We start from the raw sequence: 27,602 nt of genomic DNA, 5'->3' as shown, positions 1-27,602 counted from the left end.
TTGAAGCTGTCCGGGGTTTGAATCGAAACGGTACGTAGCCACACAAAACAATGTAAAGGGCCGCATTCCGCCTGCAGGTCGCATTTTTATCGTGCAATTTCAACCAAATTATATCTAAAATGAAAGTTGAAGCCCTATTTTGCATGTTTACTTGGATCACAAAAAAGTTTGAGTAATCATACTTTAAATTTCATGTAAACATCACTTAAACCAGTGTTTTATACTACTTTGGCGACCTGTAGCTAAAAATTGTGACGTGCTGGGACATTGCTGTGAACGGCATCAGATTCAGCGGCCCCAAATCTACTAGAGACACATAATTTGGTTCTTGAGACACGCAAAAATGTCATTTTTGTTACGCTGTGTGATCAATGCCCTGATCTCTTAGCCGTGGGCCTTCCTTAGCCGAGTGGTTAGAGTCCGCGGCTACAATGCAAAGCCATGCTGGAGGTGTCTGGATTCGATTCACGGTCAGTCCGGGATCTTTTCGTAATGGAAATTTCCTTGACTTCCCTGGGCATAGAGTATCATCGTACCTGCCACACGATGTACGAATGCGAAAATGGCAATTTTGACAAAGAAAGCTCTCAGTTAATAACTATGGAAGTGCTCATAAGAACACTGAGCTGAGAAGCAGGCTCTTTCCCAGTGAGGACGTTAATGCCAAGAAGAAGAAGAAGAAGCCCTGATCTCTTAGTGTCCTCAGATCCTTTTCAAGAGCAAAAAGTCATTGACATGTCACAGAGCCGACAGCCTCGTCCGGATTTTCTGTATGTAGAATAATACCTTTGAAAATTTCACATTTTTATAACACACACCGTACTTTCCCCGATCGATAAAAACGATATGTTTGCCAGCATGTTCATTGCGCAGTAACTGCAGGCTTTCTCCAAAAAAACAGCAACGAAAGCTTCGCAACCACACAAAGCTTGCTGGTGAGGTGATTGCGAACTAGTCAGCTTAAAAAATCGCGCTGTTTTACTTAAGTCAATCGGTGTAGGAGGAATTCAAGCACTGGCTTTGAACTGTATCCACCAAGTGCTCGCCACGGTGAATGTGATCGACGACGGCGCGGCTGAAGTTGGTGACTGGGCACGCGAGAGACTTCTTGTTCCCGAACGACACTGGCGACGAACCTCTTTTGTTGGTTACGATCTACACCACACTCAGCCCGATCGGGGTTCTTCGAGTCGTTGATATTTTAAGCAAATTGTTTAAATGTTCAGTCGTGAGACGGTCGTCAAGATGAAAGCAGCTGCCAAGTTCGGTCTCAGTTTCCTAGTGCTGTTCAGTGTTGTGTGCGGTGAGTGTGGGTGTTCTAGCTCGATCATAACCCTCTGCGCAAAGTCGATGCGCGCTTTGACCTAATTGAGCAATTTGCAACCTTTAGCTGATCTATGGCTGTGGACACATTTGCATGAAAGGGAACAGCCGTTATTCAGTACTTGCCAGTGTGACAAAGTAGTTCCATCAGATTTCACGACTGCCGTGAGTAGCTACGTGTACAGGAAATCAATTTGCGCTGCATTTCGTCTGTGAGGCATATTTTGCACCGTGGCTTCTGTTGTCTTGCCTGCAACGATGCATGGAGTGGATGAACTTGAAACTTTTACAACATCAACACAGATCCACTCTATGCAGATCAGATACAGTTGTTGGCTATCGAGTATCTACGGTGTAGACGGATGGATGGTCAGTGAGAGGTGCATGCAAACGGTGCACGGAAACTCAAGTGATTGGTTTGCACGGTTCCAAGCACAACAAACCGCATATACGTAGGGGAACTGTTATGGTGATGCCTTTGCTGGGCTGATTGCTAGCTCAATATAGAAAGTATATTGTGTAGAGGCTATTGAACAAATGCTGTAATAGTGAACTTGTGAATCAAACGCGTTTCGTTCATATTACCATATATAACTAGAACAGATAACTGAAATTGTAAATTATTGCTGATACTTCAATGTTCAAAAACCCGTTCTTTTGGATTGCCAAACATGTGCCGGTGTTTAGATAATCGATTTCTTCACATTTCACATTGACATGGTTTGAAATGGTGGTGGTTTTCTCATTTCTGTTTTCCTTTTTCTTCTTGAGTTTTGACGGCCTTTAGGCCCGGCGAGAGATCGACGACGATGGGTCATATACAAATGATGAAAAAATAGGTGTGAATGTATTCATTTTGTTAAGATGCAATACTACAAGACTAATGTTGTGATTTATCGGAAATTATGAGTGAAGCATATGTGCAATATTTACAGATTGCAAACGAAATAATTATGTTTTTTTAGTGTTTTGACGGAGCTGAGTTTTGATTTCATGTGGAGTGTAACTTGAAATCTAATTGAAGTGACAGTGTCGCTATATGACAGTTTTCATGCAGAGTAAATCATGCTCATCAACTTTTATTTTTCTCTACCCACGCTGGGGCAGATGATAGCTTTAATTTTGCCAATTCGAACGAAACTAACTATGTCAATGTCCGGGTACGCATTATTTAAATTTCGTTTCTACACCAACGGAAAATTCCCGAAATGTATCTACTTCTGGGTATTATGTCTCCTCTGATTGTGATTTCTAATTTGATCAATTGCAACAAATGATTGATGCGTTGTTCAAAACCACATCTATGGCTGAAGCAGTGGATTTCTAGCTCAATTTAATAACAAATTTAAGATTTTTTTGTTCGATCAACTGATATGAAGGACTTTCACTCCAAACAAATATAAAAACCGATTGATATTTCTTGTTTTTTAACGCAATAATTGTAGTTTTTAATAAAATATTCATTGTATGCAGCAGAAATAAAAGCTTATTCGTTTTATTATGTAAGAGCGTAGTTGGCATAGAAATGCTAGAAAAAGTTTTTGCATAAATGTTTTAAAAACTGTTTTTGGTCCATAGTAGGGCAAAAGTTTGAGCCATATATTATCTCAGGTAAGAAACGGGGACAATCGTACTAACCGTTTCATTTCGGGGTGACTGATAATAGCGTTGGGAGTGGCGTAGCTAAGGAATGTTAATGCTCCAATCCATTGTTGTTTGTTAGGATGGGACTCAGGTATTTCTTCCTCATGTCCTGGCTCTAGAGCAGGGTTTCTCAACCGGTGGTCCGCGGACCCCTAGGGGGCCGTGAAGAGTTCTCAAGGGGTCCGCGAAGCCATTGAGAGCAAGTGTCGTTTTTTCTAAATTATTAGGAGTCCTAATTGATGAATAATTCGTTTTTGAACCTAGGTTGGAACTTGCGCAACTCATTCTGAATCACAGTTTCAACCGCAACCCGGGTCTGGTTCGACTGAACCACAATTTGCTTGACGTTGGTTTGTTTATGTGTTGATCACCGACTCAGTTCCTAAAAACGAAAACGACATAAGTCTTGCGTAACATCTCAAAAGGGCCAATCCTTAGATCGTTGATTCAGTAAAAATTCTATGTGAATATTGTTCACCACATTTTCAATTCCCATTTATCAATATTTAAATCAATCTATATGATTTCTTGCTCGTTGATTGATGATTTACTATTACTACATGTTAATAATTGATTTTATTCTTAAAACTGCCAAAAAAGAGGCAAAACATTATAAGTTTAAATGATTGGACAATTTTTGATTTGAAAGCCTATTTATGAATTTTGTTAGCGTGCCATGTCCCAAGGCTAGGTTTTCAAAGAATGAGCAAGAGCGAGTTGCAAACTGTCATTGGCCTGAGTATGGTGAGAGGCCAATGACAGTTTGCAAAACTTTCCGATTGTAGGCCCTCATGACGGAGATAGATCCGATAATTGGCCGTTTTGAACAGATGACTAATGAATGATTTGAAAAAAGCGATTATTTGTCGTTTTGAGAATCGGGTTTACAACAGTAAGTTTTATGATAATGTTGACAATGTTTGCATAGTTTGTGGGTGTTAGTAGATGCTATCAAATTGTATCAAAGCCCGATTTGTTTGCAATTTGATTATTGATCCTTTAGAATTGTAATCCAACTTGGTTTCAAGAGAAAATTATTACCGAGTTTAAAATTTTTGATCTGTGAAGTACTTTTAAACTGGAACCTATTTTGTTCCTTCCTTCCAACTGTGAAAAAACTGAGAAATACCATCAATGTAATCATGACAGTTAAGGATTGCAAGTCAACTATAGTTACTTAACGCACATCCATGAAACTTATATCCAGTGTGAACTTGAAAATTAAAAACTAAGATAATTTCTATACGTATCCATAGGAAATATCTGGAATATTTGCGGCTTAATCCTTCGTAGATTTTGCCAGCTTACTGGCGAGATCCAAAGTTTTCAGAGATTTACTGACGATTTTTTTTTGCAATTCTTCCTACGACTCGCAAAGAACACAAGCAATCTGCAATTAACTCCTGGGAATATTATTGACGGTTATAGCACGGTTAATAGCAGAATTCGGAATGTTTCCATGTGAAGTATTTTTTGTTTGCTGTTTTTGATCCATCTCTACAGGGGTTTTTAGAACTACTGAGCTCATATTTGATCACAATATTCGTTGTCTTCAAGCTCTTCTTATTGCCATGTTTCAGACAATTCGGCTGAGAACATTCCCCCTGTCAAAGTGGATCCTGGAAGCGCCAAACTTCTTTACTTCATAATGAACCGTACAAAAAAGAGGCGTACTGTTGTGTTTCAGGCAATTGGATGGCGAAATACCCCAAGGGTGTATCCCACTTTCCCTGCATTAATTGTTGAATTTTATCAAGATCTCTCACGGAAATTCCTTGTCATATCATTGGAAAAAAAGATAGATAAATTATGAAAAAAACAGATAGGTAGATTTCTGACTCAATTCACAGTGGACTCCTTCAAAACATTACAGCATGATTCTTGCGTTGACGATTTCTTCATTAAGATCTGTTGTGGTCAACTGCGTGACGATCGGAAGGGTAAATCATTGGAAAGATTCAGTGTTTCCATAAACATTGATTTTAAGAACATCCATCTTTAGGGGTCTGTGAGACTTTTGTAAAGCTTCAAAGGGGGTCGCGGCTTCGAAAAGGTTGAGAACCACTGCTCTAGAGTCTAGGCTTAAGCACCTTTACTCGTTCTCTGAAAGGATATGAAAACATATTTGGCCCCGAAATAATGAAATAAATCAATTCTATACATGAAACATACTCAAATAAAAAATAACATGGAACGAGTCTACCGGGTATTATCTTGAAAGTGATCCTCTCATATCTCGAACTTTTTTGAAAGTCAGATCAATAGCCGATATAATTGATTCAGTCTAAACTTCGGATTCGACGAAAATATATCATTTACTTGTTATATCAACAATCAACAATTCAGTGGTCGCGCTGTTGTATTTTGTAAGTCACATGTGAGAAATCCAGAAATAAGCACTTTTTTATTTGACAAACTTCGTAACATAATTCAGCATTAACAATTTCTCTATACACTCTAAGAAATCAACATTCTGGCATCTTCTTTTTTTGCATACATCTGGCGGTTTGACTTCATTGCTTTCACAACTGGACGCAAACCATAAATATCAATGCAGCAACTAGCTCTTCAAACGAAAACTGCACTATTTTTTTCCCCACTGCAAACGTACTGCACCAACCGTAACTGTAACAATCATATGAACAATCACTCAAAAAATCAATGCAAATCTTTGCAAACAAAAATGCTCTAATATAAGTTTATAAAATAACACTATATAGAAAAATTTTCCAGGTAGCATAGCATTACAAGCCATTCAAATATTTCATCGGCCGAATCGAATTGAATGCGAAAAAGAAACAACCACGATAGAATATTCAAAACACAGCCAAGAGCGCGCACAGCTCTGCCGAGAATTCAAAATACAATTTTGAAGTACCTAAGACAAGACGTGTCTGGTCAAAGTACAAATACGAAACTTATTACCTGTCAAAAAAGACCACTTCTCATTCGTCGTTTTAGCAAAGGCCTACTTCCACATCGTTGAGTTGAATTGCAACAGGACCCTTTGTTGCTAGCCTGGCCGTGTTGCTAGTTCATGAATTAAAGTTTTTATGAAAAGTTTGAAGTTTTTCATGAAATCTTTTTGTTCTAAATCCAGTTATATTCGATGTTAGGTTTACCGCATGTGCTCCTACAATTCTAAAATGAATAAACAATACAATTGAAAGAAATATAATGGAAATTATGTCAATTTTCTCTTAAAAATATTACCGGTTCTGAATATAAACCTGATGTTTTAATAAACTAGCACTGAATGAATAAAACGTGCCAAAACCATCCAAATTATGAGCCTTGGTATTTAAATTTGTTCACAAAATTTGCTTCAAAAGGATGCTGGTAGCACTGGCACTTTTGAGTTATTTTTCTCTCCCTATTTCATTCGCTCCTTCTATTGTTGTCAGAGAGCGAAGAGCAAAACAACCCAAAAACCGAACCTTTGTACGTTACCTCAAATTTGAGTAAGTGGCATAGTACTGGAAGTTGAGTTATTTGATCTGCCGGTTGAGTGAAAAGAACATAGCCAGTAGGTATTTCTCGCATAGCAGCAAATGAAAACAACTTCTACCCCATGAACTCCAAATTAGGTTAACGCACAAACCCCCCGAATTGAGTGAAATGAACTCACTTTTGAGTACTTTTTTTCCATGCAGTCAAGAACTTATGAACTTTATAGAATATCCAATGTTGAGATATTGAAACAAATGTCGAGTTATCAATAATATAAGGCGAAAATAGTTGCAATCTGCTATTGCCAGTGCTTAAAAAAATAAGAAGTAGTGTTATAAAGACTGGACTCGGAAAAAAGGAGACACACAAAAATGATCACCAAAAAATCATTTTAAATCGGATACTTCTCAAATTTTCAGGGATTAAATAATTTTATATTAGCTATGTTTTGTTTATTGAATTTCCTCCCCCAAGCTGAATCATCGTACATTTCGCTTAACACTGTTAATAAGATCTTGCGCGAGGCTTTGCCTATCTTTCTTACAAGTTTCTCCCAGTTTTCCTTCAAAGCTGATGAATTGTGAATGTTTTTCCGCTTTTATTAAACTTTTTTTTTCATTATTGCCCAAAACTTTGGACGAAGTTCTGGTGCATTGGCGGGTTCGTCTCCTTCGGGACAACATGAACGCCCTTCGCTTCGTACCAGTCCATTACAGGCTTGGCGTAATGGCACGAAGCGAGGTCTAGCCAGAACAGTGTGGGACCACGGTGAGAGCAGAGGAAGGGCAGCAAGCGCTTCTGCAAGCATTTCTCTCGATAAATATGCCCGTTTATGGTGCTGGTTGTAACGAACTGCCACAACAGGTACTTTTTCGCGAATTTATTAATCTTTCTCTTCTGGAACTTTTCCGGAACCTCCATGCGGGACGTATCGACGAAAAACTCGAGGATGGGGATTTGTTTGGTGTCCGCCTTGATGTATGTCTCGTCGTTCATGACGAGACAGTCTGGATTGACCAGCCACTCACGGTACAGCTTCCGCGCACGCAATTTGGCCACCGTGTTTTGCTTGTCAGTCCGGTTTGGCACCTTCCTGACCTTAAAAACACGTAGCCCAGCCCGTTTCATGGTCTGCTGGACGAACCACTTCGAAGAATTGACCTTTTTGACCACGTGGAAAGGGTTATTTTTAAAGTACTGCCTTATCTTCCGCACCTTCTCTGAGTATTCTGTATTGCAGCTTGCAGCGCGCCGCTCAATGGTCTTGGTCTCCTGGAACATCTTCACAACGCATGACACGGTGGAACAGTGAATCCCAAGCCTTTTGCCGATCCGTCTGTGCGACTGATCAGGATTATCGATCACCGTGCCCAAGATTTGCTGGCGTAGCTCTTTTTGTTTCGAATGCATATTGAAAAATACTTGACAGATCGCGATAGAATTTTGCACTCATAAACATAACACTCTACACTAGTATAACCCAACATTTCATTAATTTTTACTCACGCGAGTTACATCCAAAACACAGTGTCGTATTTTTTCCGAGTCCAATCTTCATACTGTTTACAAAATGTTAATAAAAACTTGATTTAGTTTTACCACATTAGTTTGACATTGTTGCTTAACACATTACCTAGATATAAGAAATGAATGCAATGTTTAAAATGATGCAAACAAAGAAATTGAAAAAAATCTAAACACTAGCAAAGATTGAAAAGGCAATATGACAATAAACGTACTGTTCTAGTAGCACTGAGAGGTACTACTCAAGTAATCAAATGGCACTTTAATTTCCCATGCTTGCTAATATAGTGATATTATAGAGCTTATATGCCATATATTAGCCATACAATCCTATATTGTACAGAAAGTATGGGCACGACTCTGGTAACTAGAACTATAATATATTTTCTCATAAATAAATATTTTTATTATTTTTTTGTATTTTTCATTGGAGCTTTCAAATGCTGTCTGTGAAAACTTTGTTTTATAAAATAATACTTTGCATTGAAATTTTTTATTTTAGAAAATCCATTCTTATCTACCCAGTACATACCCTACATTTATGTTTTGTTGGAACACAACTTTTTAATCAAAATCCTTCAATGTCGTGAGTTCAAGTACATTGTGTTTAAGATGTTCCACAAACATTTTTGTTTGAAATTTTCTCCGGCTGTGCTAGAAAACATTTGCTAAAATGATAAAATTCTAAAAATAATACTATTTTTTCTATCCACATAAGATAACTTCACGAAATCATAGTTTTTCAGATATTTTCAATGCAAATGAAAGTAATTCATTGCAGACTTGCTCATGTCAAATATCTATGCTTTTGGATAGGCAACAAAAATTTTAGATTTTTTACATGTTTTAGCGTAAATATATGGACTAAGTTTTGATATTTTTATAAATCTACCATAGATAAAATCGGAAATTTTGTTTCTATTCAAATTTCACATAATTTAGTTTATAATGTCTATTAAATAAGTGATAGTCTGATCATTTATTATATCGGCAACGCTAAATATAATTTTCCAGATTTTCATTGCACGTTCTTTATGACCAAGCACAAATTTTGTTCAACAAAGTAGCTCAGATATAACGCGATATGTGCAAAACTGATAAGAGATGCTTCCGAAAAAGGTAGCAAATAATTGCTCAAAATTCAAAATCTGCTCTTGATAAGTGAAAGAATAAAATGTGTGAAAATCAGATTCTTATCTAAACTAGTCTTGATATGGCAGTAAGGTACCGTGGGGTAAGTGGATACAGAAAAATCAATAGTCAACTTCATTGTTATGCACAGCTAACGTTAATAATGTAATTCAAACTTTTTTCTGTGGATGACAAATGAGGGACTAATATACATAAAACCGTCAATCATTTTGATTTTTCTGATGGTTATGTATTGAGTATGAGGGACTTGAAAATTTGCGCCAAATGATACACTTGCCCCCCCCCCCCCCCATCACCAATAAAAAAATCTATTCTCAAATCAAATGTGGTGTAATTATGTATAGTATAAATGATATTACTCTCGTTAAAGTTATTAGTACTAGTTATGTTACATTTTAATACTTTTAAAATTAAAAAGTATCTTTATTTTATGAAAGTGTTATGAAAAATATTTATACAGGAATTCACACCTGAGAGAGACTCGCGAAGAGGAAAAATATCAACGTCATGAGCAGGCCTGATTCCGCTGTCACGAAACGTCAAATGCAGCCCATCGTTTCCGTGGCTGAAAAAGTGAAAAGTATTGTATTCAAAATTATTAGTATTAGTATTAGTATTATTATTAAAAAGCTCAGTTAGCGAAGCAGTTTTTCCAAAGATGCTCATAAATCTAAACATAAGACTACTTTAGACTAGTTTGTCTGCTACGTTTCCTGGCATGAAATTTCACTCAAAATGCCGTTTATACTTCGGCGTGATGCAAACGCAATTGTTTTTTTTTTTGCTGATATAGTCACGTGAAAGCTTGAAAGGCTTGCGCAAGATTGATGTACACACTGAGTGGAATAAGAAAAAACTCAGCAATCGCAGAAAAAGAAGACCGACTCCGCGAATCTCGTCTCAGATTCACACTAATTCAAACAAAACAAATATTGTAACTAGTATAATTTGGGGAAAATTCATCTCTATTTTATTCTTATAAATTGTACAGACGTATTGTAGGATTATTTCTGACGATGTTTTCAAAAAACACTCGTAGTTTAAAAATATGATTTACATTTACTTTTAATTAACAAACTGAAATCTTTTTATTCTATTTATGAATTCAATTGTATCATCTGTCTAGAACAATTTATATGGTAAAATAAGATACGATAATATGCTTTCAATTGGAAAATTTGTATATTTTGGTCTTTCGCAATTCTGCTTAAATAAACCACGAAAATCCTTCCTTTCACGGGGCCTTTCTCAGCCGAGCGGTTAGAGTCCGTGGCTACAAAGCAAAGTTATGCTGAAGGTGTCTGGGTTCGATTCTCGGTCGGTCCAGGATCTTTTCGTAATAGAACTTTCCTTGACTTCCCTGGGCATAGAGTATCATCGTACCTGCCACACGATATACAAATGCAAAAATGGCAACTAAGGCAAAGAAAGTTTTCAGTTAATAACTGTGGAAGTGCTCATTAGAACACTGAGCTGAGTAGCTGGCTCTTTCCCAGTGGGGACGTTAATGCAAAAGAAGAAAAAACCACGAAAAATGTTGTTTGAATTTTGCATATATTTTATTTTTTTATACCCGAAAGATAATACTTTTAGCTTAGCTTAGCTTAGACTGACTACACATATCAATAGTTGCTATTCCGTGATTGACCGAAGTCAGTGAAAATGCACAATGAATCAACTAGAAGTTGGCCAACATGCAATATGTTTCAGAAACACATTTGAAAAATATAAATTCATGAAATGTTTCTCAAATATGAGCATTTTTTAACATATTTTCATCAAGTTTTCAAACCACCACAACAAAAAAGCCCCACGTGACCCCACTTTTCTTTCTTCGCGACAATGAAACTTATGTTCTTGGCTAGTCGTATACAAAAAATTAGCTGCCGCCATCTGCCGCTTCATGAGTTATCTTGTATTTTGTAAAACACTATTTTTAGACTGTTTTTATAAAAATTTAATTAAATCTGAAAATTTTGCTAGTGAATGATGTAAATTTACTTTGTTAGAGTTAAGCATCTAATACTTGATGACAAAAAATGCTTCAATAATTTTTTTTATGAAAAAATGGTCAAAATCGATATTTTGACTGTTTTTACTAAATTGTCATATATCGTAATCCACGTCAATGATAGAGTGTAAGTGTCTTCCGAAGAAATGTCAAAAATGCCTCAATGAACAACTTTGCAGAAGAAAGTTTTTTTCTAGGACGCTCCTATCAAAAGATAAAAGTGATCTAGATCAGTTTTCACTTATCTAGATCAAATCTGAATGTGTCAAAATATAGTAAAAATTATTCCAAAACACTTTGTCGAAGACACCAAACCTCTAGGGTGCATATCTAGAGTACTAGAGGTTTTGGCCGTCGAAAACAGCGATCTGCCTCAGTGTGCCCCATTAGGAATTAGAAATCGAATACTATTAGTTTTTTCAATACATGGTGCGCATTTCAGTTCTAATTAAGTGAATCACAATGAAAAATATGTGATTTTTATAAATAAATACAGATATATTGGGCATGGTACATCCCCAATATATCTGTATTTATTTATAAAAATCACATATTTTCCATTGTGATTCACTTAATTAGAACTGAAATGCGCACCATGTATTGAAAAAACTAATAGTATTCGATTTTAGACAGAGATACAATGAAGTTTTGATTGGTAGAAAACAATTTTGAAATTAATTTATTTTTGCAGCTAACAAGTTTGCACAAGTGTGATTGTGGACTTAAGAATATAACCTAAAACGAAGGAATGGTGCGAAAACATTCAACATATTCAAGTATTTATGCCTAATATGGATAAATGATCCACTTACCCCACTGATACACTTCCTCCACTGTTTCTTATATTATTATGGCTGTTTTGGTTCTTCTGCAAGTCCTTCTGTACATACATAGAATTGTTACGGTTGATAAACTTATAATCAGCCCTTATCAGGATATAGTCGTGTACTTGAAGATGTGTGAATTTACTAAATCGTAAATATTGGCGTTATTCACATTTGTGTTTCCATGAGCAGAGAATTTAAATCTACATTGATTTGAACTGACTAACGGTTTTGTTCCTTTTACGTTATCGTTTTACAGTTTTACAGTAATTGTTAGCGTACTTTATTCAAGCCATCCGACAATGAGCGAGATCAAAGTCACGAAAGCTTTCGTAAAATATTTCATGCATTACTCTTTTGCTTATATCGTCACCATCGCCGTCATCGCCAGACGCTGGATCGTTTCTCAGCCAGGCGCACCATCAACGGCGAAGGCATAATACGTAACGAGCATTTCGCTGGGCGAATGGAGCTATTTAGTTGTGTAGCGTGTCGTCGTTGTCACCGCCGTCGTCTTCGTGGCCTTCCTTCCATATTGGAGTAGGGAGCCTCTGTAGCCCAGTTTGCGTTGTGTGGCACGAAATGCTCACATGGTGTGAAAGGATTCATCGTAACACTTTCTGCTAACAGCGTAACGGTGAACCCCCCCGAATGCCGGAAACATGTCATAAACTATGCACAAGGCAAAGGTCGGAAGTTGATATTTGGCTAACAAGTTGCATCCATTCCATCTTCCTACTTTGGTGCTATGCACTCGTATCATTGTAGAATAGATGTTCTGATAGGATACATTTGAGTAAACATGTGGTTTGGAAGAATGGTTTCTAAGCTTGGGAGAGCTAATGAGATTGTTGCCCGACAGCAAACACGCACACTTGTGGTTGAACTGGGTAGCTCTATAAATACGATTTGAACTTGCTGGAAGACCTTCGTGTTCTATTTGACGAATAATTTCGAATCGCCCGGCATTGTTCTATCGTGAATAAGTTAACGTATCAATATGTTCCGCTCCATAATTGCTCGCAGGACTGGTAATTATTTCCGTCACGCCAATATACAATGCGCGAAAATGATACAATGGACGCATATTTTCTTAGCATTCCGCCGGCATGCACCGAATGGATTAGTGTGCTCCATAGATGGCAAGATCAGTATCGTAAAAAAGCGCAACCACCCGACGTTCAATCGCCGTTCACTTTCGCTTTTATTAGCAACGCCACTCTACGCCAGCAAAGTCAAGCTCGACGAAGCCTGTTTACCCGGTTTTGCTTCCTTGCCACTGACTTAGGGCTGCTGAGTCGAGTTCACGGACGTAATCGAAGAGACTATCATCAGTTGGAATAAAAAAAAGTGATAATGTGCACGAGTAGAACCTCCCCAGCTCCCACGTCACCTTAGGACTCAAATACAAACCCACCAAACGGAACGTGATCTACAAGAATAATTGGAAACCAGTTCGTCAACCAGTATTACGACAAACGATGAACGACCCATAATGATTGTGTGCTTCACAATGGAGATGATGAGTTTGGATGTGGTGGCAGCTTCGGACAGGGTATGGATCTGTATCAGTTACCTCAAAGATAGGTTGCGATGCGGAGGCAATATTACCTTCCAAAAGGTTAACCAGTTCTCTCGCATCCCGACGGCAGCTTTTATAAGAGAAATACTGACCTTTGGTATTGATAACCGGTAGTTACCTATACTACAGCAATCCCTCAATCAACGCGTTTGAGTAGAAGAACTTCGTCGGTATTATTCAGAAGACTTGATTCTGTATACGTTATTTACCTATGTGATTTTCACAATACATGCCATGTTTTGATATCTAAAAAGATTATTGCAATCGGTATTAACCGACATTGGGATGTTTCTGATATTTTAGAGTGAAAACAAGCAAAGAATTCCATCAACTCCGATTTTGATGCAGATGTTTTATCAAAAAGATAAATTTCAATCTCTTTGCAAATAATGTGATTATTATATTAGTATAGTATAGTATGGCATAGTATAATCTTTATGAAATCATTGAAAAAAATCACTTGATTCGTCTAACTGGCAAAATTATTTGATTAGTTATCATTTGAGTTGCTGGTGGGTCCTAGCATATACTTGTTTTACAAGTGTAATGTCGGTCGCAATAATCAAGATTTTCACATTTTTTTTTAATTTTAACAAAGCTGTATTGATTTTAATTATTTGTTATTTTGACTCATTTCGTGGCACATCAGTGATATTCGCAAATTTAACTTAACAAATTCATTATTTTTGTAATCCAGTCAAAAATCCTTCAAGAATTCTAGCAAAAAATCACAAGAAATGTCCTCTGTGATTCTTCCACGATTTTGTGCTGATTCTGCTGAAAATTTTGGGAATCAAATTTTCGGGATATTGACGCTTTTTTGTATCACGATACAAATTATATGTCCCAGTATTTCTAAAACTTTCTTTAGAGTCTCAATATTTTTTATAATTTCTTCAAATATTCGACTAGGGATTACACTAACGAAAACTTCAGGATTCCTCTACATGTTCTTTTTTTTTAAAAAAAAAGTTCTTTCTCAAACTCGTCCAGAAATAACTATCGAGGATGAATAGCCCTAAAACACAATTTCTCTCACTAATTATTCATTTTTAAGATAAATTCATTATTATTTCTTTCGAAATTGTACTTGAAAGTTTTTGGTGGTATCCTATTGAAAAAAATCTCTGAATTTTTTGATAAGAAGTAAGACCCCTGGGAATTCCTGGTATATTGCTTAAAATAGTTATAATTCTTTAAGAGATTGATTTGCTTTACTATAGAGACTTTCAGCCGTAGGCTGGTTCGTCTCTAATTCTTTAAGAGCTTTCTGAACGATTCCAGCAAGGATTTCTGAATAAAGTTATTCTAGGAAATTCAAGTATTGAACTCGCCTTGGGGAAAAAACACGCTATTTGGAGTATAGGGTGTCCCAGAAAGTACACGACTTTACCATACTGTCATTTTTAAACTAGTGCAGATAAAAATCTGATTTACATAAATTTTATCTTTGCACTTATCAAGAGCAAGTTTTGAATTTTGAGCGATTTTTTCGCTACCTGTTTGTTGATGGTGTTACATTTCTAGAAGATTCTCTTATCAGTTTTGCACAAATCGCGATATATCAGAGCGACTTTTTTGAACGAAAGATCATAAAGTACATACAAAAAAATCTGAAAAACTATGTATTTATCATTGCTGTTACGATAATCACTTACTTTAATGAATATTATTAACTTAGGTACCGTTTTGTCTCAAATTCCGAACAGACCCATATTCAGAACACTCGGTTTTTGTATGGTGATTTGGTTGAAATGTTTCGCTGAAATATATCATCAAATTGCAAGAAAATGCAATCGACCATTTCATTTTTTTCGTCTTCCAATCTATTTAGTACCTCGGGATTAGTGTTGATCCTCTAGTTCGAAACCAGTAAAGGTAGCCCTGATAGATTTATTTGCGAAATTGTTCATTTGAATACGATTTATTCGTGCTGTTCGGATTTTGATTCAAGGTGTTCGGAATATGAGACAGAATGACATTTGAAGCAAAATGTTGCGCCCTATTTTTACGTAAAAAACAATACTAAACAAATTTAAATAAACAGTTAACAGTTAGGCGTTGCGGAGAAATTGAAATTTTCACAAATATCTTCTAATTTTTGCCTATCAGATGCATTTGAAGTCAATGTTGGCCTTAAGTGTTCGGAATATGAGTCAAAACCGAATATGAAATTTGAATAGAAACCAAAAATCCGATTTCAGCTGCGGTCAATTTATAAAAGGGTCAAAACCAAGTCCTTATTATATTAGTTTAAACATGTAAAAATCTAAATTTTTTATTGCTTATCCAAAAGTATAGATATTTGACATAAGTAAATCGGCAATATTTTTTTTTTCATATCGGAAATATCTGAAAAGCTGTTATTTTATAAAGATATCTTATGTGGAGAGAAAAACTAGTGATTGTTTAGAATTTTACCATTTTGTCAAATGTTTTCCAGCAAAGCCAAATAAAATTTGAAATAAAAACTCTAGTGGAGTATCTTAGATACAATGTACTTGAACGCTCGACATCTAAGGAATTTGATAAAAACATTCATTTTGACAAAAAGCAAAAGTAGGGTTTGTGCTGGCTCAATAAGAATTAATTTTCTTAATTCTAAATTTTCAATGTAAAAGGTTATTTTGTCCAACAAAATTTTCACATGCAGTATTTAAAATGTCCCAAGAAAAAAATATAAAAATATCTATTTATTTGAAATTTTTTTTTAAGATTCTCGTTATCGTTTCTGGGATACCCTATAATTATGACATTTTAATGGATGCCTCTTGATTTTTTTCATACATATCTTTAGCAGCATTAATTTGTAACGTAAATCTGAAATTGAATAACATTGACCCCTTCATTTCCTCTTTCTGGCATTGCATTCCAACTGGGACAGCCTGATTCTCAGCTTGGTGTTCTAGTGAGCACCTCCACTGTTATTTAAAGCTTATTTGTTATTTTCTAGCTGATAAAAAGATATTCTATGCGCAGAGAATTCAAAAAAAATCCATTACGAAAAGCACCGGTGGGAATCAAACCCATGACCATCAACTTGATCTTGCAGAAAAGCTGCGTTTACTTCTATGCAGAATTACTTCTGCGTAGAAGTAAACGCAGCTTTTCTGCTAGATCAAGTTGATGGTCATGGGTTCGATTCCCACCGGTGTTTTTCGTAATGGATTTTTTTGACTTCTCTGCGCATAAGTATCTGAACCCTTTGGACCCTTTTGATACCTTCTCTCAGGTAGGATAACTATAGTCATTTTTATATGATATTTTGAAGAAATATTCAGATAAATTTCTTCTTTAATTCCTGAGAGAATTCTTAAGATAATTAATGTAGAATGCCTTAAAAGAATTTCCATAAAAAGTTCTTGGAGAATTCCTGGAAAAATGTGAAAACTCCTGGCTCTTAAAATATTTGAAGGAATATTTCAATGAATATCTGTAGAACATTCTGATGTAGTTTTTGGAGGAGTCCCATTTTTTCAGGAACTCGTTCAGATTCTTTAAGGATTTTTTACCAGCATATTCCAAATTTTCACAAGAATGTATCGATTTATTTTAAGTAATCAAGCATTTGGTTAATGATTCCTTCAAGCATTACCATTCCATTGAAAAATGTTGCACAACTCTTTTCAAGAATTTAATCAAGAAATCTTCCAGGGATTCTTAGTGCAAAACCTCTAAAGGTACTTCCAGGTATTTCACAAGCCACAATATTATCAGAAATTTCAAAAAAAAAAAATTCGTTCATCAATTATGGAGTAATATCTTTACAAACTTTATCAGCAATTTCTTTAGGGTTGGTTTTCAAGATTTTATTAGAATCTTATTAATAAATTGTTCTGAATGTTCGTAAATAAACAAATAAATAAATTTCTTTATTAGCTTTTCCAGGTTTTTTTTCCTTTCTTCAGAGCCTTCTTTTTGAAGTCTTTCTTTGCGAGTGGTACTCAAGGAGTATATTCATGCAGTTACTCCACACCTGTTTTTTGGAACTTCCAATGTGGGCCTCGTTCAATTCCTGTAAAATTCCGTAATCCCAAGTACACTGAATAATTGTTCTTCACAATAAATGCTTCTTCTTCTCGGCATTACGAATTAACTGGAACAGAGCCTACTAATTAGCTTAGTGTTCTATAAGCACTTACACAGCTATTGAATAAAAAGCTTCCTTTGCCCATTGACTATTTCTGCCAGCATGGAAGTACCACAGGACTGAAACGGCTGTCATCCACGAACAATTGGAGTGAAGCCAAAAATTTGGTGCTGGAGAAGGTGCTGAAATGACAGCTCGTCCAAAAATACCGTTTTAGGCACGAGACACACTCGTTTTCGAATGCGACATTCATATTTTACCTATCAATCTGGTGTTGAGTGCGTATTATTTTATCCAGTTTTTCTGTAATTGTTAGATAATTTAACCACATTTTATTAGGTACAACGATAAACGATTATCAATAGTATAATGTTTTTCTCATACGACATTTGTTGCTTCCGCACGGGGTCTGATGAGGGCAAAGCCTAAATTTGTTTATTCCAGCACTAGCGCCACACAGATGGTGGTAGGCTTCAAGATAGGCTGACCATAAGTTATCCGGATAAAAACGGGACAAATGAAGAACTACAACGGATTTTAAAAGAAGAAGATAATGTTCTCTCAGATAAATCTATACAATATTTATTGAAAAAAAAAAAATACTTCGGAAACTGCCTAGAAATTTGTTGAATGATTTCTGAGATTCGTCTATTTTAAAAAGTTCGTTTCAATGCGAAAAATATGATTCTGTAGGGCAAATGTACCATTAGTGGTGCATCTAAGGGAAAACTGCTAAACCACGGTGATAAAATCATCAAATATATGATTTTAACGTATCAGTCGATAGATTTCAAATCCTTCTATCATTCAAATGTATAAAAATCACGATTCATTTGAAATTTCCCTGTAAAAAGCCTTGCACCAATAATAGGAACACTGTTCCTTTAGTGGAGGTATGTTTTAAGAATGGTTCCTTTAGTGGCGCAATCCATTGATTTCTTATGGGACCCTCCACTATGGGTACCGATGCACCACTATAGGTGAAAAGGAGCAAAACATGTAAGCAAAATAATTGTTTTAAATAGTTTAACGGTTAAATTTCATGAATATTTTTCGAAAACTTGTATTATTTTCGCATCGTACATCATAGAAAAATATCACATAGCCATAAATTAGTGCGAAACATGTCAAAACACACTACCTCCACTATTGGAGCTACCTCCACTAAGGGAGCGTTTGCCCTATTAGTAGAATTTTGCATTGAGAAAAGAAAGACAGAAATGTTTTCGTTATTCTGATCAAATCATGGAGGTAAAACGTTCTAATACTTCACAATTTCCACTACAGAATTGTTGTTTAATATAATTTACAAGGTTCGATAGATAGTGTATATGGGGCCTAGAACATTGATTTGAAATATGTATTAAATACATATAACTTCGTCATTTTTTCTCTCGATATTAAATCTTTAAGGTTTATTCTAAAGTTAAGTAGCAGGCAAAATGTGAGGAATATGATTTCAAGGTTTAAAGGACTTAATTGAAAACACGTTTTGTCCGGCTGATTGTCACTAAACTTCTTATTTTCCTGTATTTCTCCTTTTCGGTACAAGTTTGAATATCTCTCTACTTCTCTTTTCTTTCATTCTACTTTCTCGCTTTTTTAGTGCGAGCTCTCAAGAGCTTTTTTACATTATCACAGAAAGATTTAACTAATACAAGATATCAATGAATGACCTGAAATTGCTGAACCAGGATTCTTTAAACCTATTACATTCTTATATAAACAATATCTGAATGACACCCAACCATGGTTTGGAAATACCAAAAATTGGGATATTTAAAAACATATAGACAAAAAGTTAATTAGAAGAATATATTGAGGATTTGCCCTCTAATACTCACACCTAAATAATTTTGTCACACCAAAATATTCTCCCACCATGTTTGCCAGATATTGGATGGCGTCGTTGCTAACAAAACCAACAAATAACGCACATGTAACGCATTATGTTGGATTGTATAGATATTGAATGCAAGTTGCGTGATTCTATGAAAGTGCCATATAAACTGACGTGTGAGTATTTATTTTTCCACGCTGAAAATATGCACGAGAATCTATTCCTCAACTAAACGAACAATACTGTCTAAAAATTTACTTTAACTTTGAATGAGAAACTGATATATAACTAAACTACTGGAAAAAATATGACATAAAACTCCGAAAATAAATAACAACTGTTTATTATATTGTTGTTTTTTTTTTGCTTTTAACTGTTGTGTAATATATAGTAACTATTCACAGCTTTCAAAAAAAAAACGGGACAATTTGAGAATTTTTGTTAAAACGACGGGACAGTTCATCAAGGTGATGAAAACGGTACTGTCCCGTTAAATACGGGACGTATGGTCAGCCTACTTCAAGAACTAGCGCTTTCTTCAGGGGGTTGGGAAGTACATGCTTTGAGAAGTCGAGAAAGTTTCCATCCCGAAGAGATCTTCGAATGGGCGGGATATGAACCCGTCACCCTCAGTATGGTCTTGTTTGCTACGGCGGTCTGAGCCTAGATGACTTGCCGTAGAGCGTGAATTTTTGAATTGCCTACCAATTGGGTTTTCAACTAACTGTTAAGTCAAGTTTCTTTCCTAACCCATCAAACCAAAATTCAATTAATAAGGATGATGCAACAGAAATATCTATGCCGAGTCAGAATGCTGCACAGCAACCACATGAAGTGACGACGGTTTGTGTATTAATTTGCAAAATTGTCAAAATATGCGACGCCTTTGACACTGTTTGATGACGACGCGAGTGGGGAAAAGCATACCAACAGAAGAGTTGGCAGTACTAGATAATCCGAATGTTAAGCAAATTTTAGCATACGTTTATGTGGAAGCGTGGCATGAGGTAGCTTCAATGGGTAGCTCCCCATCCATTCCACATCGCCGTCGCACAGTGGCAGAAAGCCGGACAAACCCTCAAAAATTTATATCCAAATTTCATATTTAAAATGTTTTTCTTGTTTTTCTTATTTTTACTAAGATTCATCTTTAATATCGATACTTAACATATCCTATACTTCCTTAGGAATGGAGTCCAAGCGATCCCTTAGGGATCTGGTCAAAAGTGATTAAAACGAGCAGAAACCTAAAGCGGCTGGAAATCACGTATTGGATCATGTACTTAAGAGTAGCAAGCGCATACCAAACGGTTTCTAAAGAGGCCGTATGCATCATAGCCGGGATGACGCCCATCGGATTTTGTCCGACTTCTGTGTGGAGGCCCGCCACTGTGCATCGTCTCCATCCGCAGTGCTTGGGGAAATAAGTTCCCACTCGAGAGTCGTCGAGACACATATAGAACATTCCTGCCGCAGGAATCCCTAAACCACAGAATGAAGCTTGCGAGCTTCAATGCGTCTCGCGTTAGTGGTATAGATTTATGGGCTAGAACATAAACCAGAGCATGATGAGTGATTTATGGGCGTTCTTTTCAGTCATAAGCTCCTCAACACTAGTGTATGCATAAATGTCACATGTTCGTGGTGGAAAGTGCTGTCAAGCGGGATGCTTTTTATGCTTTGATAGTGCACGTTCCCGCTTGTCAGTCTGGTTGTCGTAGAGCCTTTTGTACATTTGTGTAATACACTGCAAACAATAATGCGGGAAACCGAGGCAGGGGAAGGGGGTTTCCGCAATCGTTGGACCGGATTTGAGCTGTAAATATAGCAACTGGAAAGGCCATACGTGCACTTGCATGAATGGTGCTTATTATACATTTTAGGAGCCATCGTTCGAGAGGCTTGAATATATTATTCGGGTCCAATCCATTTCTGTGAATATGACACAATACATCGCATATCAACTATTTTCACTTTTTTTTTCACGCATTTGATTCGAATCAAATTTGCGTTTGTTTGCATATGATAGCATTGTAAACATTCTTTTTGATAGATTCATTGACGAAACTGTAATCTAGAAAGGAGTTCGACTGAGTAAAAAAGCTTATCAAAAAGCATTTGTGAAGGCTTCGTCCTTTGGCGGAGAGGCTTGTGTCATCCGCAAACAATGATTTTTGACATCATTGAGGTAACTCAGGTAAGTCAGATGTGATAATATTGACCCCAAAATGTTGCCTCCAAGAAAACCTGCTCTTACAGGAATTCTTTCAGACCTGGAATTCTGATAATAAACCTGAAATGTACGATTTGACAGTTAACTTTGGATTATTCTAACAACATATATACAAAATCAATGTTTTTTTTTTTAATTTTACAATCATGCTTTTATGCCAATCACTGTCGAATGCTTTTTTTTATATTTAGAAGAGCAAGACATGTAGAAAAACCTTCAGATTTGTTGCAACGAATCAAATTTGTTACACTTATAAGCCGATGAGTGGGAATGTCCTTGGCGGAATCCGAACTGGTCATTGACAAAAATTGAATTTTCATTGATGTGGACCATATTTTTTTTCAAAAAGACCTTCTCAAAAGTTCACTGATGGAGGAAAGCAAACTGATTGGACGATAGCTAGAAGCTTCTGCGGGATTTTTGTCTGGTTTTCAAATTGGTACAACCTTAGCATTCTTCCCTATGCCAACTGAAAACATTGTTAAATATACCAACTAAGAATGATAACTTTCAGAAAGTAGTGAAAGTTTCTTGATGAGGATTTAGAAAGTTCCATCATCGCCAGAAGCTTTTATATTTTTGAATTTTTCAATAATAGTTCTCACTTCTTCCAAATCAGTCTCCCAGGAATTTTGGAAAACGTTCTCTTGATTGAGAATATTTTCGAAGTCCTGAGTAACTTGATTTTTTATAGGACTAGTAAGTCCTGAATAAAAATTATGCGCGTTCCGAGAGCATTGTCAATATCAAGTTTTGTTTGTAAAAAAATGTTAACATCAAGATTATATTCAATATATGTTTCACATATATTCCAGTCGGCTAAAAAATAATTAAAAGTGTAGCTGAAATGTAACAGGGACATGATCAGATTCAAAAACAGCATGAGTAACCAGTTTGCTACACAGGTGACTAGAGTTGGTGACTAGACTAAATCAATCGTAGAAGGGTTTATAGAAGAGGAAAAACATGTAGGGCTATCAGGGTATTGAATTGAGAAATACCCTGAAGAGCACTCATCAAATAAAATTCTGCCGTTGAAATAACTTTGCCAATTATTCTATGACCGATGTTTGGCATTAAAGTCACCAATGATAACAAATGTTGACTTATTGCGAAACAATTTTCGCTAATAAGTTTGGAACAAATTAACTTGCTGTGCTGAGCAGTGAAAAGGGAAATATGCAGCTAATAAAGTATATACCAAGCTTTGTTTCAACAGAAACACTTAAAGTTTCAAAAACTTTAGTTTCAAATGACGAAAACAGTTGATGTTTTATACGCCTATGAATGATGATTGCAACTCCTCCACATGCCCCATCAAGTCGATCATTACGACAAAAAAATAGTTAGGATCTCTTTTGAGTTTGGATCCAGGTTTCAAATAAGTTTCAGTATTAACTGCTATATGTATGTTATTAGCTGTTGGAAAATTAAACAGCTCGTTTTCTTTACCATTCAAAGAACGAGCATTCCAATTTAAAATATTTAAATTATTATTTGGATCCATTAGAAAAACGTAATCCAATAACATTTGATTAGCAAATTTTAAGCCAATTTGGGCTGCTTCAGTCATAGTGGTGGTTTTGAATATTACCTGCTACTATATCAGCATGAGATTATCCTTGGGTAGATCCATTCGAAGTTAAAAGATTCGAACGGCTACCCGACGGATATAAATTAGTTTGTGAATGAGCATGATTATAATCTTCCTGATGGGTATGATTCTTAACCAAGCTATCGTTAACTAAAAAATGAGCATTGTTCAATACTCTACCAGGGGAATTCCGGAAACTATCGTTACCGTTACTGTAACGGACATTACCGTTCATCTGCCTGACACGAGTCTCGACGACTCGCCTACTTGAAGGGCAATCCCAAAAGTTAGATATTTGAGGGCCCCCGCAATTTGCGCATACAAATTTTGTGGTATCTTCCTTCACAGGACAGGCGTCCTTAGCGTGAGAAGAGTCTCCGAAAATCATACATTTCGCATCCATGCGGCAATGTTTTGTTCCATGACCTCACTTTTGGCATCGACGGCACTGAGTGGGGTTCTAAAAATTACCTCGAGGTTTCTAGAAATGTTTCCATGTCACACGGACATCGAACATAAGTCTTGCTTTTTCTGAAGCTTTAATATTATTCAGATGTTCTTTTGTTAAAGTGAGCTAAATAATATTCTTGAGAAAGTCCTCTCCGAAAAATGCCAATTTGGGTTCCCCTTTTTCATAATGATTACATTATTCCATTTTTGATCTTATGGTAACTTGAGAGACCTTTCAAGACGACTTTGAACAAACGTTCAGTTTTGTCGTCATAAGTAAAAAAAATGTGCTTCTTCTCTTCAAGATGTTTGATAAGAAGTTCGCGATCTTTGAGAGTTTCTGGCAAAACGTGATAGTCCGATAGTGCGATTTGGAAGGAAACCTTGTTTCCCCTAATGGAGTTCAAGATCTCCTGCCTAAATCACCTAAATTCGGAACAACTGACCACGATAGGCGGCACTCTTTGCTTCACTTGAATCAAAGAGCATGGACTAAAGACTGTTTTGATTTAGTGTTTGTCTAGAGTATCGAACTAATTGCTCATTTTGATGCAATTATCAACATTATCCATTTTACCCTTGGAAGAAAGCGCGCATTCCGGAGAGACAATATTTCTTCCATTCTTGGCACGTTTAGTGACAGTTTTAAACCCCACTTTTTTGGAAGGAAGTTGTGTATTCAGAGATTCACCCTTCCTTTTGTTAGAGGTAGTTTAATGAATAAACAAAAGAAGACGTGACCTTCTAAGAGGTTTTTTTTTTTTTTTTCAAAACGGTGTCCTGGAAAGATTACCACCGCTAGTTTTTGCTAACGGGTCAAACAAAAAATCGAAGGCACGGGTCCAAACAATATCGTAAAGATATCAATTTTTAATAGTTAATTCTAATTAACAATAATTCAATAAAGTAATTATTCATTCAAACACGTTTCCGTTTCATTATTTTCCATAGGATTTTCCGCGGCACAAAGCCAGCTCAGACGGCAGTATGAGACCAACCGTCGCACTTCGGTGGGCGCCGTTCGTGAAAGGGAAGGTCCAAAGAGGGTTTTACCAGTTCGGGAGCCAATCCGGGAACCAGTCCGTGTCGCTCCAGTGGCATCGGAAGAAATCGATCCGGAACTGTCGGAAAACTGTCCGGAACCGAATGGATACTTTGCCGACGCTGAACAGTGCGACAAATACTACGCTTGTCGCGATGGACAAATCACCGAGAAGCTTTGCCCCGATGGAATGGTGTTCAATGACTACGACATCGATCAGGAAAAGTGCGATTTGCCGTTCAACATCGATTGCAGCAAACGACCAAAACTGCGTAAGACTTCATTGCAAAATAGGTTCTAGCATATCCTTAACTAAGAAAAATTCTCACCACTTTCAGAAACACCTATTCCATCCCAGCACTGCCCCCGGTTGAACGGATACTTTGCCAGCGAAACAGGAGCATGTGACAAATTTTACTACTGCGTGGATGGCAAGTTCAACATGATAACCTGCCCGGCCGGATTAGTATTTAACCCAAAGACCGGAATCTGCACATGGCCCGATGAGGCTGGCAAGAGCGGTTGCTCTTCTGAGGATGTGTTCAAATTTACCTGCCCGAAGGTGAACGAAACCGTAGGCGTGACCCATCCTAGATATGCTGATCCGGAAGACTGTCAATTCTTCTACGTGTGCATCAATGGGGAAACACCCCGTCGCAATGGTTGCAAGCTAGGACAGGCTTTCGATGACTCTGCTAAACACTGCGAATGGGCTCGTAAGGTTCCGGAATGGTAAGTCTTTCATTGTTATGAAAATCTTAGTTTTTCCGTAAATAATGCCAATTTCATTCAAATTTTAGTGTTGATTGGTACAAGGACAGACTGACGGACGCTCAGCTGGATGAGCTGGAAAATCCTCCAACTACCAAAGCTCCCGCTAAGCCATCTAAGGTTTCACGTCGTCGGCCTTCCAAGCGACCAAAACTAGATGATGAAGAAGAGTAATAAGAAACACTGCCAAATTTGAGTTGTTCTCCTTTAATACTCAAAATTCAATACTCTTTTTATGTCTTGAGGTTTAGACTATCAGTACTGTAATTTATTGATTTCTTTTACCTGTAGAAAATATATTCAATAAAAGTATATTGTATAGATGTATCCAAAATCAAAGTATGTTTTAGTTTTATTGATACAGCCAATGGAATGGGTTGTTATAACCACATTCACGTGATTAGGATTTTTTGCTGGTGAAGTTAGTAGAGGCAAGTGTATTTAGTTACCGTAAATATATCCATAACAATAATCGTAGAATGCGAAATGACAAATTTGGCAAAGAATGCTTTTAGCTAACAGCTGTAAAAGTGTTCTTAGAACACAAGCTGATAAGCAGGCTCTGTTCCATTTCATTAAGTGTACCAGTTATGGCTATAGTGGCTCCCTATTTGGAAATATGTGTTTTCTCGAAAATTTTCACATTTTGAATATTTTTGAATGTTTTAACATCAAGATTAATTTGATGTCTAACTACTAAAACACACAGAATTGAAAATTTGCAAATAATCAAATTAGCACTTATGGCGAAATATGGAACCAGTATGTCCATAACTGGTACACCTACCCTAGTAACCATCCGAACAGATAACACCTAATCAACAATTTCACGCCAGAATACTTGGTTCGTGGCCGCATCTCTCCACTCTCGGTGCAGCCTCACGCTCGCCAAATCGATGCGCACTTGATCAGCCCACCTAGCTCGCTGCGCTCCACGTTTTCTTATACCAACAGGATCCGAAACGAACGCCATCTTTGCAGGGTTGCTGTCCGGAATTCTTGCAACATGCTCTGCCCATCGTATACTTCCAGCTTTGGCCACCTTCTGGATACTGGGTTCGGGCGAGCTCGTTCTTCATCCTTCGCCGCCACACACCATTTTCCTGCACACCGACAAATATCGTTCTCAGCAACCGTCGTTAGTAGAATCCAAGTGCTTGCAAGTCCTCCTTGAGCATCGTCCACGTTTCATGCCCGTAGACGACTACCGGTCATATGAGCGTTTTGTATATGGTACATTTAGTGTGGGTGTAAATCATTTTTGATCGCAGCTTCTTGTGGAGACCATATTAGGGCCAACTTCCACTGATGATGTGCCTCTGTATTTCACGGCAAACGTTATTATCAGCCGTCAGTAAGGATCCAAAGAAGACGTTCGCGTCGACCACCTCGAACGTATCCCCGTCTATCGTAAGTAACACTGCAAACTAGGCTGTCGCGCTCGGCTCCACCTACTAGTATGTATTTCGTCTTGGACGCATGCACCATCATCCCAATTTTGGCTGCCTCACCCTTCAAGTGGATGTACAGGTCTGCCACCTATTCAAATGTTCGGTCGACAACGTCCATATCATCCGCGAAGCAAACAAGTTGACTAGATCTCGTCAAAATCGTACCCCGGCTTTTCAGCCCGGCTCTCCTCATAACGCCTTCTAGCGCAATATGTATTGAACAAGCGGCAAGAAAGTCTATTTTGTCGAGGTCTCCGGCGGAATTCAAACGGACTGGAAAGCCTCTATTCCAGTGGGGACGTAATGTCAAGAAGAAAAATAATCATGGTTTTACAGAGCTTCGTAGTTTTTGATAATTTTTGGTTATTGTATTTTTGATGAATTTCGAGAAGTTATCGTTTTATCATAATTTATCGTACATTTGTTCATTTACGCATGTGCAATATAGCTTTCATAAATATATTATCAAATAAAGCCAACATTAAATGAAAGCGAGTTGAAATTTGTTTATTTTTCCAAGAACTCCCAGTCAACATTTTGGCTGGTATATTTTTTGCTGTATATCATTATATATGAATCAAATCACTCGTATAAAATGCATGAAAACGCTATATACACACC

The 27,602-nt window shown here is 36.9% G+C and overlaps 1 protein-coding gene across 1 annotated transcript; it reads left to right on the top strand.

Annotated features, from left to right (window-relative positions):
• The first annotated feature begins 1,093 nt into the window (after positions 1-1,093).
• Positions 1,094-25,872, top strand: LOC5577475 (protein obstructor-E). Its single transcript, XM_001656451.2, has 4 exons — positions 1,094-1,303; positions 24,669-25,031; positions 25,098-25,491; positions 25,560-25,872. The coding sequence occupies exons 1-4, from the start codon at positions 1,219-1,221 to the stop codon at positions 25,702-25,704; spliced, it is 987 nt and encodes a 328-aa protein (XP_001656501.2). The 5' UTR covers positions 1,094-1,218; the 3' UTR covers positions 25,705-25,872.
• The last annotated feature ends 1,730 nt before the right edge of the window (positions 25,873-27,602 follow it).

This window comes from Aedes aegypti, chromosome 2 (assembly GCF_002204515.2).
Source record: "Aedes aegypti strain LVP_AGWG chromosome 2, AaegL5.0 Primary Assembly, whole genome shotgun sequence".
Taxonomy (NCBI): Eukaryota; Metazoa; Arthropoda; class Insecta; order Diptera; family Culicidae; genus Aedes; species Aedes aegypti.
Note: the sequence above shows the minus strand (reverse complement) of the source record. Positions and strands in the feature narration are given on the sequence as shown.